The sequence below is a fragment of the Aythya ferina genome, assembly GCF_964211825.1.
Source record: "Aythya ferina genome assembly, chromosome: 1".
NCBI classification, from domain to species: Eukaryota; Metazoa; Chordata; class Aves; order Anseriformes; family Anatidae; genus Aythya; species Aythya ferina.
In genome coordinates, this window is record NC_140296.1 from 127,116,644 (window position 1) to 127,128,707 (window position 12,064).

Sequence of the window (12,064 nt, forward strand, 5' to 3'; positions counted from 1 at the left end):
CTCATACTTGCAAGTGCAAAGATATATACACGTCCAAGTATTCTGGAAAGGAACAGTAGTGCCACAGGTGAGACGTACCTCAACATGCCTTCAGAGCTTCTTTTTGATTGGCAATAACTATTAATCTTTATTAACTGAATTTTAGTTGTGCCATTTATATCTTCCACAAGTAGAGATTTCCTGAGATGTATGCATGACTATTCTCTCTTGCCCTTTGAAACTATAAGGAAAAATTACTCAGTCTCAGCATCCTGTATTTTCCTACCTGAGGATTTTATGGCTGCAAGACTGTTTCTCTTCTCTTTCTCACTGTATTTTTATGACATTAAGTTACTGGCCTGGAATTCTGGGTATTTGAATGATAACATTCTGCAACAATTAATTTATTCCTTGTTCTAACTCTTTATTAAGATGCCACTACATAAAAATTTCTAATCAAATACCATTTATACCAAACTTATTATTTCCGTTACAAGGCTCTGCAGTTTAATGTAGTATTTACCTCAGAAAAATACATAGTGCAAACATGAATAGATTTTCATTGCTATGGAAGCCAACTGTAAGGTATGCTGAGAACAAATGTGATCCAAGAAACCAATATTTACCAGAAAATGCACTTTCTCTGACATAGAAATTAAACCAGTAGTATTTTATACTTAAAACCACCACCCAATACTCAACTGTTCTTAATTATTTTAAAATTACACTATAGTATAAGTATTCTAAGTAAATTTAGGGTAAAGTTTTTTTACTAGAATGTTATCAATCAGAACCTGAATGCAGTATGAAATCTCATTTGATGACTTTAAACGGATGTACATTCATCCGTATATAGTCAGTGTAAAATTCTCATTTCAATAAGAGCAAGACAGTTTTAAACATGAAATAGATGTCTAGAAGTTGTCGTTGGGTAAAGATGGAATTTAGGGCTCTCATTTACCCTAGTCATACAGATCTGTGCAGTTGTTTGTGCTTAAAATGGATCAACAATGTCATGAATCTCATAGCCACACATTAAGACTCCTTTGTATGCGAGTGAAACCTTCATAGAAAGAGCAAGGCAGCAAGGCAAGAAAATCCTGAAATGCAGTCTGTGTTGCTTCATGGTGTGGTCTCCATGCAAGGGTGCAGGGAGTTCCGACATCGTAGAAGTGTCATTGTATGCAGGTGTTCCTGGGAAGAGTGCAGGGAGTAGTAAACCTTAACACTGTAAAAGCTCTCTCGAAGGCTTTATTGTTGGGAAAACGCTAAAACACTGAGGTAACTGGCAGGCAGAAATTGGCTCGGAGTTTGAGTGTAGAAGCCAGTAGATTTGAGGTCAGAGCGTTATTGTTCCTAGAATCACTGTAGTTCCCAGAATTTCCTTCACAGGGTGAAGGAGAAGGAATTGGACTTTTAAGATACGAATTTTGTTTTACCATGTGTCCTACCTATAATTGCCTGTAGGACAGAGATCAATAAAGTTTTCTGGTTTAGGACGACGAAAACAATGGGCATCTCTGCAGTGAACAGAGCATCCCTGGATGCTCTCAGTGTCACCTGCTGCCATCTTCTGGTCGTCGTGTCGCAACCAGCGCACAGCGGTTCGCGTGGGACAAGGTTTTCCCCCGTGCTGCAACCGTGAGCAATGCCATCCACTTCCTATTTCAGAACACCCTTAATGCTCTCTGCCTTTCTTGGAGGGCTCTGCATGCAGAGTTTTAAGCGGGTGTTGTTTTTTTTTTGGTTTTTTTTTTTTTGTTTGTTTGTTTGTATTTTTTTTCTTTTTTCTTTTTTCATGTTTTATTTATTTATTTATTTATTTATTTATTTATTTATTTTCGTTTCCCTTCCATTATGATTAGTAAAGCCTTAACCCCCGTGACCCAGAGTGGAAGGGGGTTCATTTACCCAGAGCAGATGGTCAGGCCCCAGCTCTCTTATATGGAGAAGCAGCACTGTCTTCCTACTGCCTCCCAATTCTGCTTTGTACTTACTCTGAAGCTACTTTCTGACAAACAAGTGTGCTCAGTACTGTGAAAGCTGGGACAAAAGTGCAGTTTCAGAACTTTATCTTCACAACAGCAAGACACTCGCTATGACCTTAACAGACAAGAGACCTTGATGGCAATTCAAGAACAGCATTTTGATGTCTGCTGTTGCATATGAAAACTCCTACAGTATTGAGTCTTTTACCTGGGCTGTTTGACTTGTGGGACCTTGGGAATCCTGACTATTAATTTTAAACATAGACCTCTATTTTTCAATATGCTAAAGATATCCAGGAAAACCAAGTCCAAGGGATCTGTAAAATACTGCCACCCAAACATTTCTTATGCTAAGCGGTTCCTATGGTTCAAGAGAAGACCATGTAGTCAGAGACCTCCTCCATTCATGGAGCCCTTGCTAGCAGCGATGCCGTAAAAGCAGCATGCTTCATAGATACCAATTTGGATCCGTGACTGCTTACAGAGATGGAGGCTTTAAAAATCACATGGCATTGATGCTATGAACTCAGGGAGACTGGAAATCAACAAGGATTTGCTATTAATACCAGTAGACAAATATAAAATTGATCACATTCCTGCCAGTGGTACAGGTATCTGAAAACACTCTGTTTCTGAAGTGACCTCATGCATGAAGGAGAGTTGAATTCACAGAATCACAGAATCACAGAATTTTCTAGGTTGGAAGAGACCTCAAGATCATCGAGTCCAACCTCTGACCTAACGCTAACAGTCCCCACTAAACCATTTCCCTAAGCTCTACATCTAAACGTCTTTTGAAGACTTCCAGGGATTCCTGTCATCCCAGAGAGTGGTTCTAAAACTCCACAACTACAGCAAATGCAATAGTCTCAGAACACAAGCAAACAAACAAAAAATAAAACAACAAAAAAAGGCAAAGCTCTGGGTCTGTGAGATATTGCTTCCCTTCTAAGCAGCATGGTTTAACTCCTGCACACCTCTGCTAGCGGTGACCTGGAGGGAAGGAAAGCAACTCCAGCTGCCACCCTTCTTTGGCAGGCACTGCCTCTGCACTTCATCAGGCTGCCACTGGTAAAGCTATCCTGAAATTCTAGGATTTGTGTGACAGCAAATAGTTGATAAATTAACAACAGCGGGGAAACAGGATTGGTTGGGATTTGCTTTAATTGGCATCTCTCTGGGTACTTAGAGACATGAAGTTTCTTCAACTAGGGAAGAGTTGGAAGTGTGAAGCCCGCTTTGGGCAATGTGAGCAGGGAGAGGACCTACAAAGAGCTTAAATGACACCTTGGTATGAGTTTCTTAGTTTAATAAAAATGAAAATAATAACAATAGCATCAACCACAACAGCAACAAGAAGTGTCATCTGGAAATCTCCCTGTACTGCTACAAAAAGCCAAGGAGGCTGAACTTACAGAAATCACAAAGAAAGGTCTCTGAAACTTTTCAGTCTTGAAGGAAGGCACTTGAAGAGACCTTGGGATTCACATCCAGGCAGAGCATGTTGCCTGCATTGCCTCTGGAGTGAAGTTCAGCAGGCACAGCACCCTCTGCCAGCAATATCATGCAGGTGTTCTCGAGATGCTCTCGAGACATTGCTCCCTCACAGCCCTGCCCACATGAACCTGTCCCAGGCAGCCACACCCCAGGGACCTGTTTCTTGCTTAGCCACAGCAGGCGTCGGGCTGGGATTGGCATTCCTTCCGTCTGGGTCACTCTCCACCTTGACCTGCCCAACTGCCCAACAGGGAAGGAGAGGGAAGGGGAAGAGAACGAGGAAACGGAAGATGCAAGAAAAGTACATGGAAGGCTAGGGAAAATGAGGGCTTTGGTTGGAAGGTAAGGCCGAGAGCACTGGGACTGTTCAGCCTGGAGGAGGTGCAGCGAGGTCACCCTGAGAGGTTGTAGAGTCTCCAGCTGCGGAGCTCTTCCAAACCCAACTGGACCCCGGCCAGGGCAAGCTGCTGTAGCTGACCCCGCTCGAGCAGAGGGTGGTCTGATTGGGGTCGGAAGGCTCCTTGTGACTGCAGAAGCCCTGTGCTATGGCCCCGTGATCCTGAGGCATGGGGAGAGCCGAGGGGAGGGAGGTTGTCTCCCCTGGAGTGGAAATGTGGGTTTGGGCTGGAGGCGGGAGGCAGCCTCTGACGCAGAGAGGTCACAGGGCAGGGCCAGGCCGGAGAGCAGGGAGGAGGCTCATCCTGGCAAGGCCAGGTGTGGGGACAGCCTCTGCCATGGCAATGGAGGAGCAGGAGCAGGGTGGTCCCCGAGCCCCCTGCTGGGTGAGGTCACAGGCAGGGGGGTGAGGTCACAGGGGGACTCCTGCCTGCTGGTCCCCTCCAGGGGATAAAGGACCAGAGCCTGCGCAGGAGAGAGCCTGGTGCGGAGCCCATCTCCAGAGGGGTGGGCGCTGGGCAGCGCACGTGGGGACACCCTGCTACACGCAGTGCTCGGACAGGCTGGGCACAGGCACGGGCAGGGGCAGGCAGGGCCTGCGGTCGGAAAGCAACCGCCAGGGCCAACAAGGACAGCGAGAGCAGGGGCAAGGCAGTCAGGACGCAGGGAGATCCTCCCGCGCAGCCTGGAGACGCCTCGGGATTGAGCCGCGAGCAGCATGTCCGAAGCAGAGGAGGTCTGCGTGGTGCCTGAGCAGGAGCGGGAGCCTGAAGCAACGTGCTCTGGGGGCCCCCCCACAGGCCGGGGAGCAAAGGCCAAGAAGAGCCGCTCTTCCCGCTCCTCCCGGGCTGGGCTGCTCTTCCCTGTGAGCCGCATCGACAGGCAGCTGCGCAGAGGCCGGTTCGCCGAGCGCCTTGGAGCCAGGGCCCCCGTCTTTCTGGCTGCTGTGCTGCAGTGGGTGACGCACAAGACCATGGACATGGCTGGGAAGATTTCCAAGAGGAGCAACCAACATCGCATTTCCCCGGGCCACTTGCAGATGGCTGTGCGGAACAGCTCTGCGCTCAAGCAGCTCCTGCTAGGCAAGCCCAGGCACCACAGCAGAGCTGTCCCCCAAAGCCAGCGCGTGGCCGCACCCTCCAGAAAGAGGAAGGCCAAGGATAGGAGGAGAAGGCGCAGGCAACGGGCTGCACCTGCCCGTGCCACCGCTGCTGTCGCTGCCAAGTGAAAACAGAAATTCCTGCCCCAGAGCAGCATGGCCACTTGCCCGTCTCTTGCCAAATCCACCGCTCTGGTCAAATGGTCTAATAAAAGTCCTTGAAATGTTGTGTTGTGCCTGAGGCATGCCTTGTGGATGCTAGGTGGTGCAGTGGGGAGAGGGAGGATGGGGGACAGCAAGGAGGGGACACCCCGTCAGTGGACTGCTTTGTTAAACAGTGACACCTGGCAGTGTCACAGCGGGGAAGAATCTGTGGAAGAATTGCTCAGGGTCCCAATCTGCCTTTCAGCATTTTGCCAGCAGCTGAGCTTCCAGCGCCTTCTCACTGCACTGCCTTCCCTGTCCAGGAAAGAATGGTTCCTGCACAAGAGACTAAGCATGACAGCAGAGAGAGGGAGAGCATGTGGGGCAACGAGGGGTCGTGTGGGTGATCAAAGTGGCACCTGACAGTGACCAGAGAGGAGCAGGTCACTCTCAGCCCCTTGTCCATGTGACAGGGTTGTCCAAGCATGGTCTCTCCACCACATCGCTCATTCCCTTCGTGGGAGGAGCAGGGGATGCTCCTGACGATGCAGGGCAGCTCTTGGGCCAAAGAAAAGGCACTTCTCTTCCACAGCATTGCCCCACTCTTATCTTTTTGCCAGGGGGAAGGGCCACCTGCCCATGGGGTCTCTAAGAAGGCCTTTGGGATTAGGGTTCTTGCAGGAGCTGCTTCTTAGAGGAGCTCCCACCTGGGGGTAGCATCTGTTTGCACCGTCTCAGAAAATCTCCTCCTGGCTGGTCAGATGGAGAGGTGTGTGGAACAGGCATGGCAGTGGCCAAGGGGTCAGAGCTGCAAATGGTCATCATTGGTCTTTGTCTTGAGGGAGGGACTGTGTGCTGCCGCGTTGTCTTTGCTCACAGCCCTGGGGACTTCATGAAGCATTCCTTGGATGTTCTGTGTGGCTAGCCCCCAACATCATCCCCGGCAGACAGAAATGCTTTCCAATACAAGAACTCTTTAACAACCTCCACCGTGGCCTTCAGCTGCAGCACAACGATGACACTGGGGAGTTTATCCTCAGAGCCCCCCTGTGCAATTATCAGAAGCCCCATCAGGCTTGTTATCATTTATGCTCCGACTCCTTAATGATGCCTCATGCGGCTCACCTCTTGACACAGGCTCCATTACCCACAGCACTGAGCACTGGCCCTGTGTCGCACTGGCTCAGTTCACACTATGGCAATGCATTGGCTTCTGGGAAGGTCAGGCACAGGCACTGCTCCTGGAGCATTTGTTGCCTGGTCACCATCAGATAAAAGTTGGGGTTTCCCCTGTTCTTAGCTTACCTTTCGGCTCCCCTTCTCATCCATTTCCTCCCCCATTCTTCCACCTGTTTCACAATCCACCCCTGCTCGCTGGAAGACAGCCATTTGCTCCCTTCCTTTGTACTGTGCAGCAGTGCTTCTCTTGCCATCTTAGGGCTCAGGTGAATCGGATTTGCAGATGCACAAACACTCTGAAACCCCTCTCCAAATCCCAGAGGCTGTCAACTACTGGCCAAACCAAACAGAGATCCCTGCTGAGAAAACTGCCAGAGACTGTGCGGGACTGGAGATGGGGAGAAAGAAATGCTCTTCTGAGCACCTCATTGTGCAACATACCAAACACTGGCTGCAGTTCGGGTGCTTAGATGCCCTGGTGGCCCTGGCCTTTGTTGAGCTGTGAAAGGTGAAGCTGCTGAAGACCTGGCCCGTGACGGAAATACAATAATGCCTTGTGATTAGAAGGAAGGTCTTGAAAGAAAGACACCCGTATCTTGTGCACTTGGTTTGGGTCAGCTGTGTAAAGTCCAGGGGAAAATAACAGTGGGGTAGAGTGCAGGTTCATGCTTGTGTGGCCAAACAGAGTCATATTAGCAAGGACTTGCACTCAGGAGGTTAAATCCAAATAATTTCAAAAGCAAAACATGGCTAAAGTCTGATCTACCTCCTAGTGATTCCTGTCAATGTCCTAATGAGGAAGGACGTGGGAGAGAGGAGTGGAAGTAAGCCTCAAGCCCGAGGAGAAAAAGCCCTTGAGCAAGGTGTTGGATGAGCATATTGGAGATATATACCATTCCCTCAATCCCCAGTACGGGTGTGTCCAGCCGGCTCAGCCACTCAGCAGGACAGCGTTTTGCTGAATTAAAATATTCCCTGTTGCTACTGAAAGCTTCAGATTCTACTGAGCTGAAGCAGCACTGGGCTCCAGAAGAATCCTTCTCTCTCCATCTTCGTTGAACCCCTGTGTAAAGCAGAAGGGAGTAACAGAGCCAGTGTGTTTCCCTGCATTCAGAGAACCAGCATACTGCAAAGGAACAAGGTGTTCCTCCTCAGTCGCACACCAAGTGGCCAAAAGGAGAAGAGTCACATGTCCAGCTGTGCTCTCTGACAGTCTCAGCTTTTCACAGAGCATTAATGGGCATGGAGCTAATGGCCACCAACTGAGGGCCACCAACAGAGCCACCTTGTGCCACAGGTGCAGCGGAACTCCAGGAGCTTTGTTGCTGGAGGAAAGGTCATCCACAGGGGGGCACAAGGAGACTCCTACTTCACTGAAAGGCTCTGCAGCCACGTGGGTCATAAGGATAAGACCATTCTTCCCTCCACAAGGTGGTATGAAAAGAGAAACTGGCAGGAATGATGCGGAGGATGTGCAAAGTATCTGGAGTTACCGTGCTTCAGAAATGAGGAGCAGGAACACAGGAGCCAAGCAGTCCCTTCCAGTCTAACTTGTTCTATGACTTGGTGCACGCCAAAATTGCCTCTGTCTCTGAGCTGCAAGCAAGTGGGAGGATAAGAGTATAATAAAGGCTGTGCAGCTGTGTTACAGACCCACATACTCAAACACCGCAGGTAGCACGCTAATCCTTTGCTTACCGGTCCTTCACAATGTTCTCCTCAGCTACCTCACCATGTCCCTCCCATCCACTGTGGAAATGGTACAGCAACAGATAGAAGTCACTTTGACGGTGACTTTTAATGGGTTAGAGATTTGTTTGTGGCATAGGTGCCTTGGGAGAGGGATTTGGCTTCCTCAATCATCTCTGTGTTCTAGAAACTGCCGCACTCTCTGGCTATAGCTTCTGCAGGGTTCAACTAGGAATGAAATAATGCATCTCTTTTGTCCATGCTTAGGGTTGGAAAAGAAGGAATAGTTTTCTCTAGTAGATGAACAACTCTTCAAACCAGACAGAAAGTGACTAACCATTTTTGACATTTAGCATATTTATACGAGTGAGCAGAGCTATGGCTGGCTAGTGTTGCTGAAGTGTATGCTAGCCTTTCCGTTTCTCCTACGTTGAAAGATGACAGATGTCTCAATTGCTGCATGTTTCAAAGGAAGGTCTCAAGAACAGGCAACTGCAGTTATTCTCCTGAATGTATATGTAAGGAAGGAACCTACAAAGACCTGCTTCATATGAGGGGCAGGAAGATTTATTTTTACATCCTCCATACTCTTGCCAAGTAGAACAATGCAGATTTAATTGCCTTTGCAGAGGAATTTTTTGTTGAATGTGCTCCATCATTTTGAAAATCCCTTCCCAGTTAGTGACCTTGTTTTCTTGGAGGGATGATCCTGCAGGCAATTAATTTAATGGGAGCCAGTAGAACAGTGGAATATCTAGCACTAGTTAGATGTGTAAACACAGGGACTGAGGAAGATTTTCCAAAGCATAATTGTCAGCAACGGGATCTGCAGAAAGAAAGATATTTGAAATATGGGTAAACAGGAACGCACTAAGGATCTACATTCTGAGTCGGGGCCAATGCAGAGTGCAGGAGTCTCCACTGGCTCAGTCAAATGAAGTTCTGTGGGCACCAGCATGGGAAAACCACCCACAGCTATTTTCTGCACTGCAGCTGTCATCATGTTCACTTCCTGCATAGGAGGTCTCAGAGCTAAAGGTGTGCAGAAGCAAAAATCTTCACAGGATGATTCACCTTGCTAAGAAACAAAGCCCTTTAGCAAAATATTTTCCCTCTTCTTTATAATAACTGAGTTGAATCTCTAGTATCATAAGGATATAGGAAATACAATTGTGGTAGGGAAAAATCACATCTTACTAAATCAACTGGCATACTCAAAAAAAAAAAAAAAAAAAAAAGAAAGAAAAAAAAAAGAAGAAAAAAATACAACTCTTTAAAAGTATTTTATTCTGACTCCTACTTAAAATGAAGAAGACAGACTATCTTTTTCCAGCTGTCTCAATAGCTCAGTTAAAACCTACTGCCTGCTTAGAATGTCTGTATGTGATGAAGAGCAATTAGTTATCTCTAATAAAATGAATGATAATTAGTCATTGTGTTGTGTTATTCATCAGACTGTACAAAGAAACAGAAATAAATACATTTGTTTTGTTTTGTTTCATTTTAACTGTTTAAAATACCAAAAGAGCTCAAGAAGAAACAGCAGAAAGAGACAGGTAAAACCTTAGAGCCTGTACTACACTGAATGAAAGACTCTTTTCCTTCCCTGGAGATTCAGCAAGGCTTCCTTCACCTGTTTGTTCCTCAGAGTGTAAATCAGGGGGTTCAAACTTGGGTTGATGACACTGTAGAAGAGGGAAAGAACTTTTTCCCTCCCAGATGCATTTCCACTCCCAGGAACCATGTACATGAAAATGGCATTTCCATAAAACAGACCCACCACAATCAGGTGTGAGCCACAGGTGGACAAAGTTTTATGCCATCCTGCCACAGACTGGATGTGCAGAACAGTGGCCAGGATGTGCAGATAGGAAATGAGGATTAAGACCAAGGGGAAGAGGAGGAAGCACACACAAACAGCAAAGATCAGGACTTTATTGACAGTAGTGTCAGTGCAGGCCAGCTTTAAGACAGCAAGAATTTCACAGAAGAAGTGGTCAACATTGCAGGGGCCACAGAATGGCAGCCGTAAAGCCAGAGAAGCTTGTAGTGTACCAAACATGAACCCAAAAGCCCATGAAACTGCTGTAAGGGTGAGGCACAACCTCCAGTTCATGATGAGGAAGTAGCGGAGAGGATGGCAGATTGCCACATAGCGATCATAAGACATAGCAGCCAGCAGCACGCACTCTGTAAGTGCAAAGATTAAGTAAAGGTGTATCTGTGTCCCACACCCAGCAAAGGAGATGGTTCTTCCTTGTCCAAGGAGGTTCCCCAGCATATGAGGGACATTGTTGGAGGCATAGCAGATATCTACGATGGAGAGGTGGCAGAGGAAAAAGTACATAGGGCTGTGGAGGCGGTAGTCCAGGCAGATGAGCACAAAGACAAGTGCATTTCCCATCAGGGTGGCAGAGTAGAGGACAGAGAAAAGGACAAAGAGAGAGACACGCAGGACTGGGTTGCTGGAGAACCCGAGGAGGATGAATTCTGTGACAGCTGTTTGATTCTGCATGCTGTGCTGAAGGTGCAACAGCACAAACCAAGACTGCTAAGACCTGGAAGGGAAGGAATGAGGGAAAGAAAAGAAAAGAAAAATGAGAGTTTTTGTATGAATGTCATGTCCTTTCTTCTTCCCACTGCAGCTTCCATCTCACCCCTTTTCCCCCCTTCTTCACTGGAAGGTGCATAATACTCTAACCATGCTGAGCAATGTAGATTTGAATTGCAAGCTCTAGACTTTGCATAAACTTAAAACTTCTTTAAGCAATCTTGCACAATTGTACTGTCTAGCTTTCCCCTGATGTTTTTCTTTTTCTGTTGTTGTTGGGTGTTTTTGTTGTTGTTTTCTGGTGTGTGTGTGATTTCTCTGTTGGAGAAAATAACAGCTCTTTATCATGAAGAAGATGGCAGATGTTGATTAAGATGAAGGTAAAACATCTTAAATAGCAGCTACTTTAAATTAAGTCAATATAAAAATAAATGCATCATTTGCAGAATAATAGTTTTTTCTATTAATCCAGAACAGTGTTTCTAATCCACCACTGTGAGTCCTTTAAGTCAGTGAAGGGCATTCATATTGAATCCTGCAGTTGCTTGATATGTAATTTTATATCTAACTTCACTTCAGATTACTGAACAAACAGAGCTACGCTTGGAGGTACAGTACATATTATTGCTAAGAAAATGTTACTAGTATTTATACAAAGGAGTTTCCTTACCTATAATATCAAAACAAATGTGCTTTTCTCAGCTCTGTGTTTCTTATTAGGGAAATCTTGTTAGCAGGTTCTGAAGTACTTTCTCAGGCAGTAGGTGAAACCAGACTGTTCCACTCCTTTCAGCTTCCTTAATTCATTTGTTTTTAAAGCCAAAGTTTTCTATGCAATGTGTCTGAAGGGACACTGTTTTGATTGCCAACAGGCAGCACAAAAAGGAATCTCAAGCAGAAATCCCCAGGGTTCAGTGTCTGAACTCTAGGGATCCTTTCTGAAAGTAAGCACTTACACTTTATTCTGAATTAGATGTAGCATTGTACTTACAAAGGCCTCTTCTCCCACCTCTACTATAAGAGATACAACATGTTGTCTTGGGAAGGCAGATATCTATTCCTGCAGATAAAGTAAGATTAGATTATTTTTAATATTTGGTAGCTAGAATACATTTTGAATGTAATACAGAAGACACAAAGCCTTGTCTGAAACTTCCTTATTTGTATGATACACCCTTAGGATTCCTCCTAACTGCAGATCCATCTGATTCAGCATTCTGCTGCAGGCAGTTCTGGCTGCCAAGGTTCCAGTTTCTTCTCCTTCTAAAACTATCAATATGTGTATTGTAAACAGTTACATTGAGGCACAGTAATAACAATAAAAGCCAAAGACAAAATGGAGAGTGGAGAAAACTTCTTTTAAATTCCATTAGTTTTTGCTCCCAGCAAGTAGTTTATGGGTGCTAGGCCTGGGTGAGCACTGTGCCACTTACTCATGACTGTAGAAAAGGGAAAGAACTTTTCCCCTCCTACATGCACTACATCAGGGGCTCACATCCAGGATATCACCAAGAGACTACCAAGCCTCGTACAGCCTAATGA

The 12,064-nt window shown here is 46.3% G+C and overlaps 2 protein-coding genes across 2 annotated transcripts; one reads left to right on the forward strand and one right to left on the reverse strand.

The window, feature by feature from the left end:
- Positions 1-4,578: 4,578 nt before the first annotated feature.
- LOC311441079 (histone H2A-like) lies at positions 4,579-5,088 on the forward strand (the record flags this gene model as incomplete). Its single annotated transcript, XM_084528720.1, has 1 exon — positions 4,579-5,088. One exon carries the CDS (start codon positions 4,579-4,581, stop codon positions 5,086-5,088), a length of 510 nt encoding a protein of 169 aa, XP_084384846.1.
- A 4,459-nt stretch (positions 5,089-9,547) lies between these two features.
- LOC311441623 (olfactory receptor 2A2-like) lies at positions 9,548-10,486 on the reverse strand (the record flags this gene model as incomplete). Its single annotated transcript, XM_084529946.1, has 1 exon — positions 9,548-10,486. One exon carries the CDS (start codon positions 10,484-10,486, stop codon positions 9,548-9,550), a length of 939 nt encoding a protein of 312 aa, XP_084386072.1.
- Positions 10,487-12,064: the final 1,578 nt, after the last annotated feature.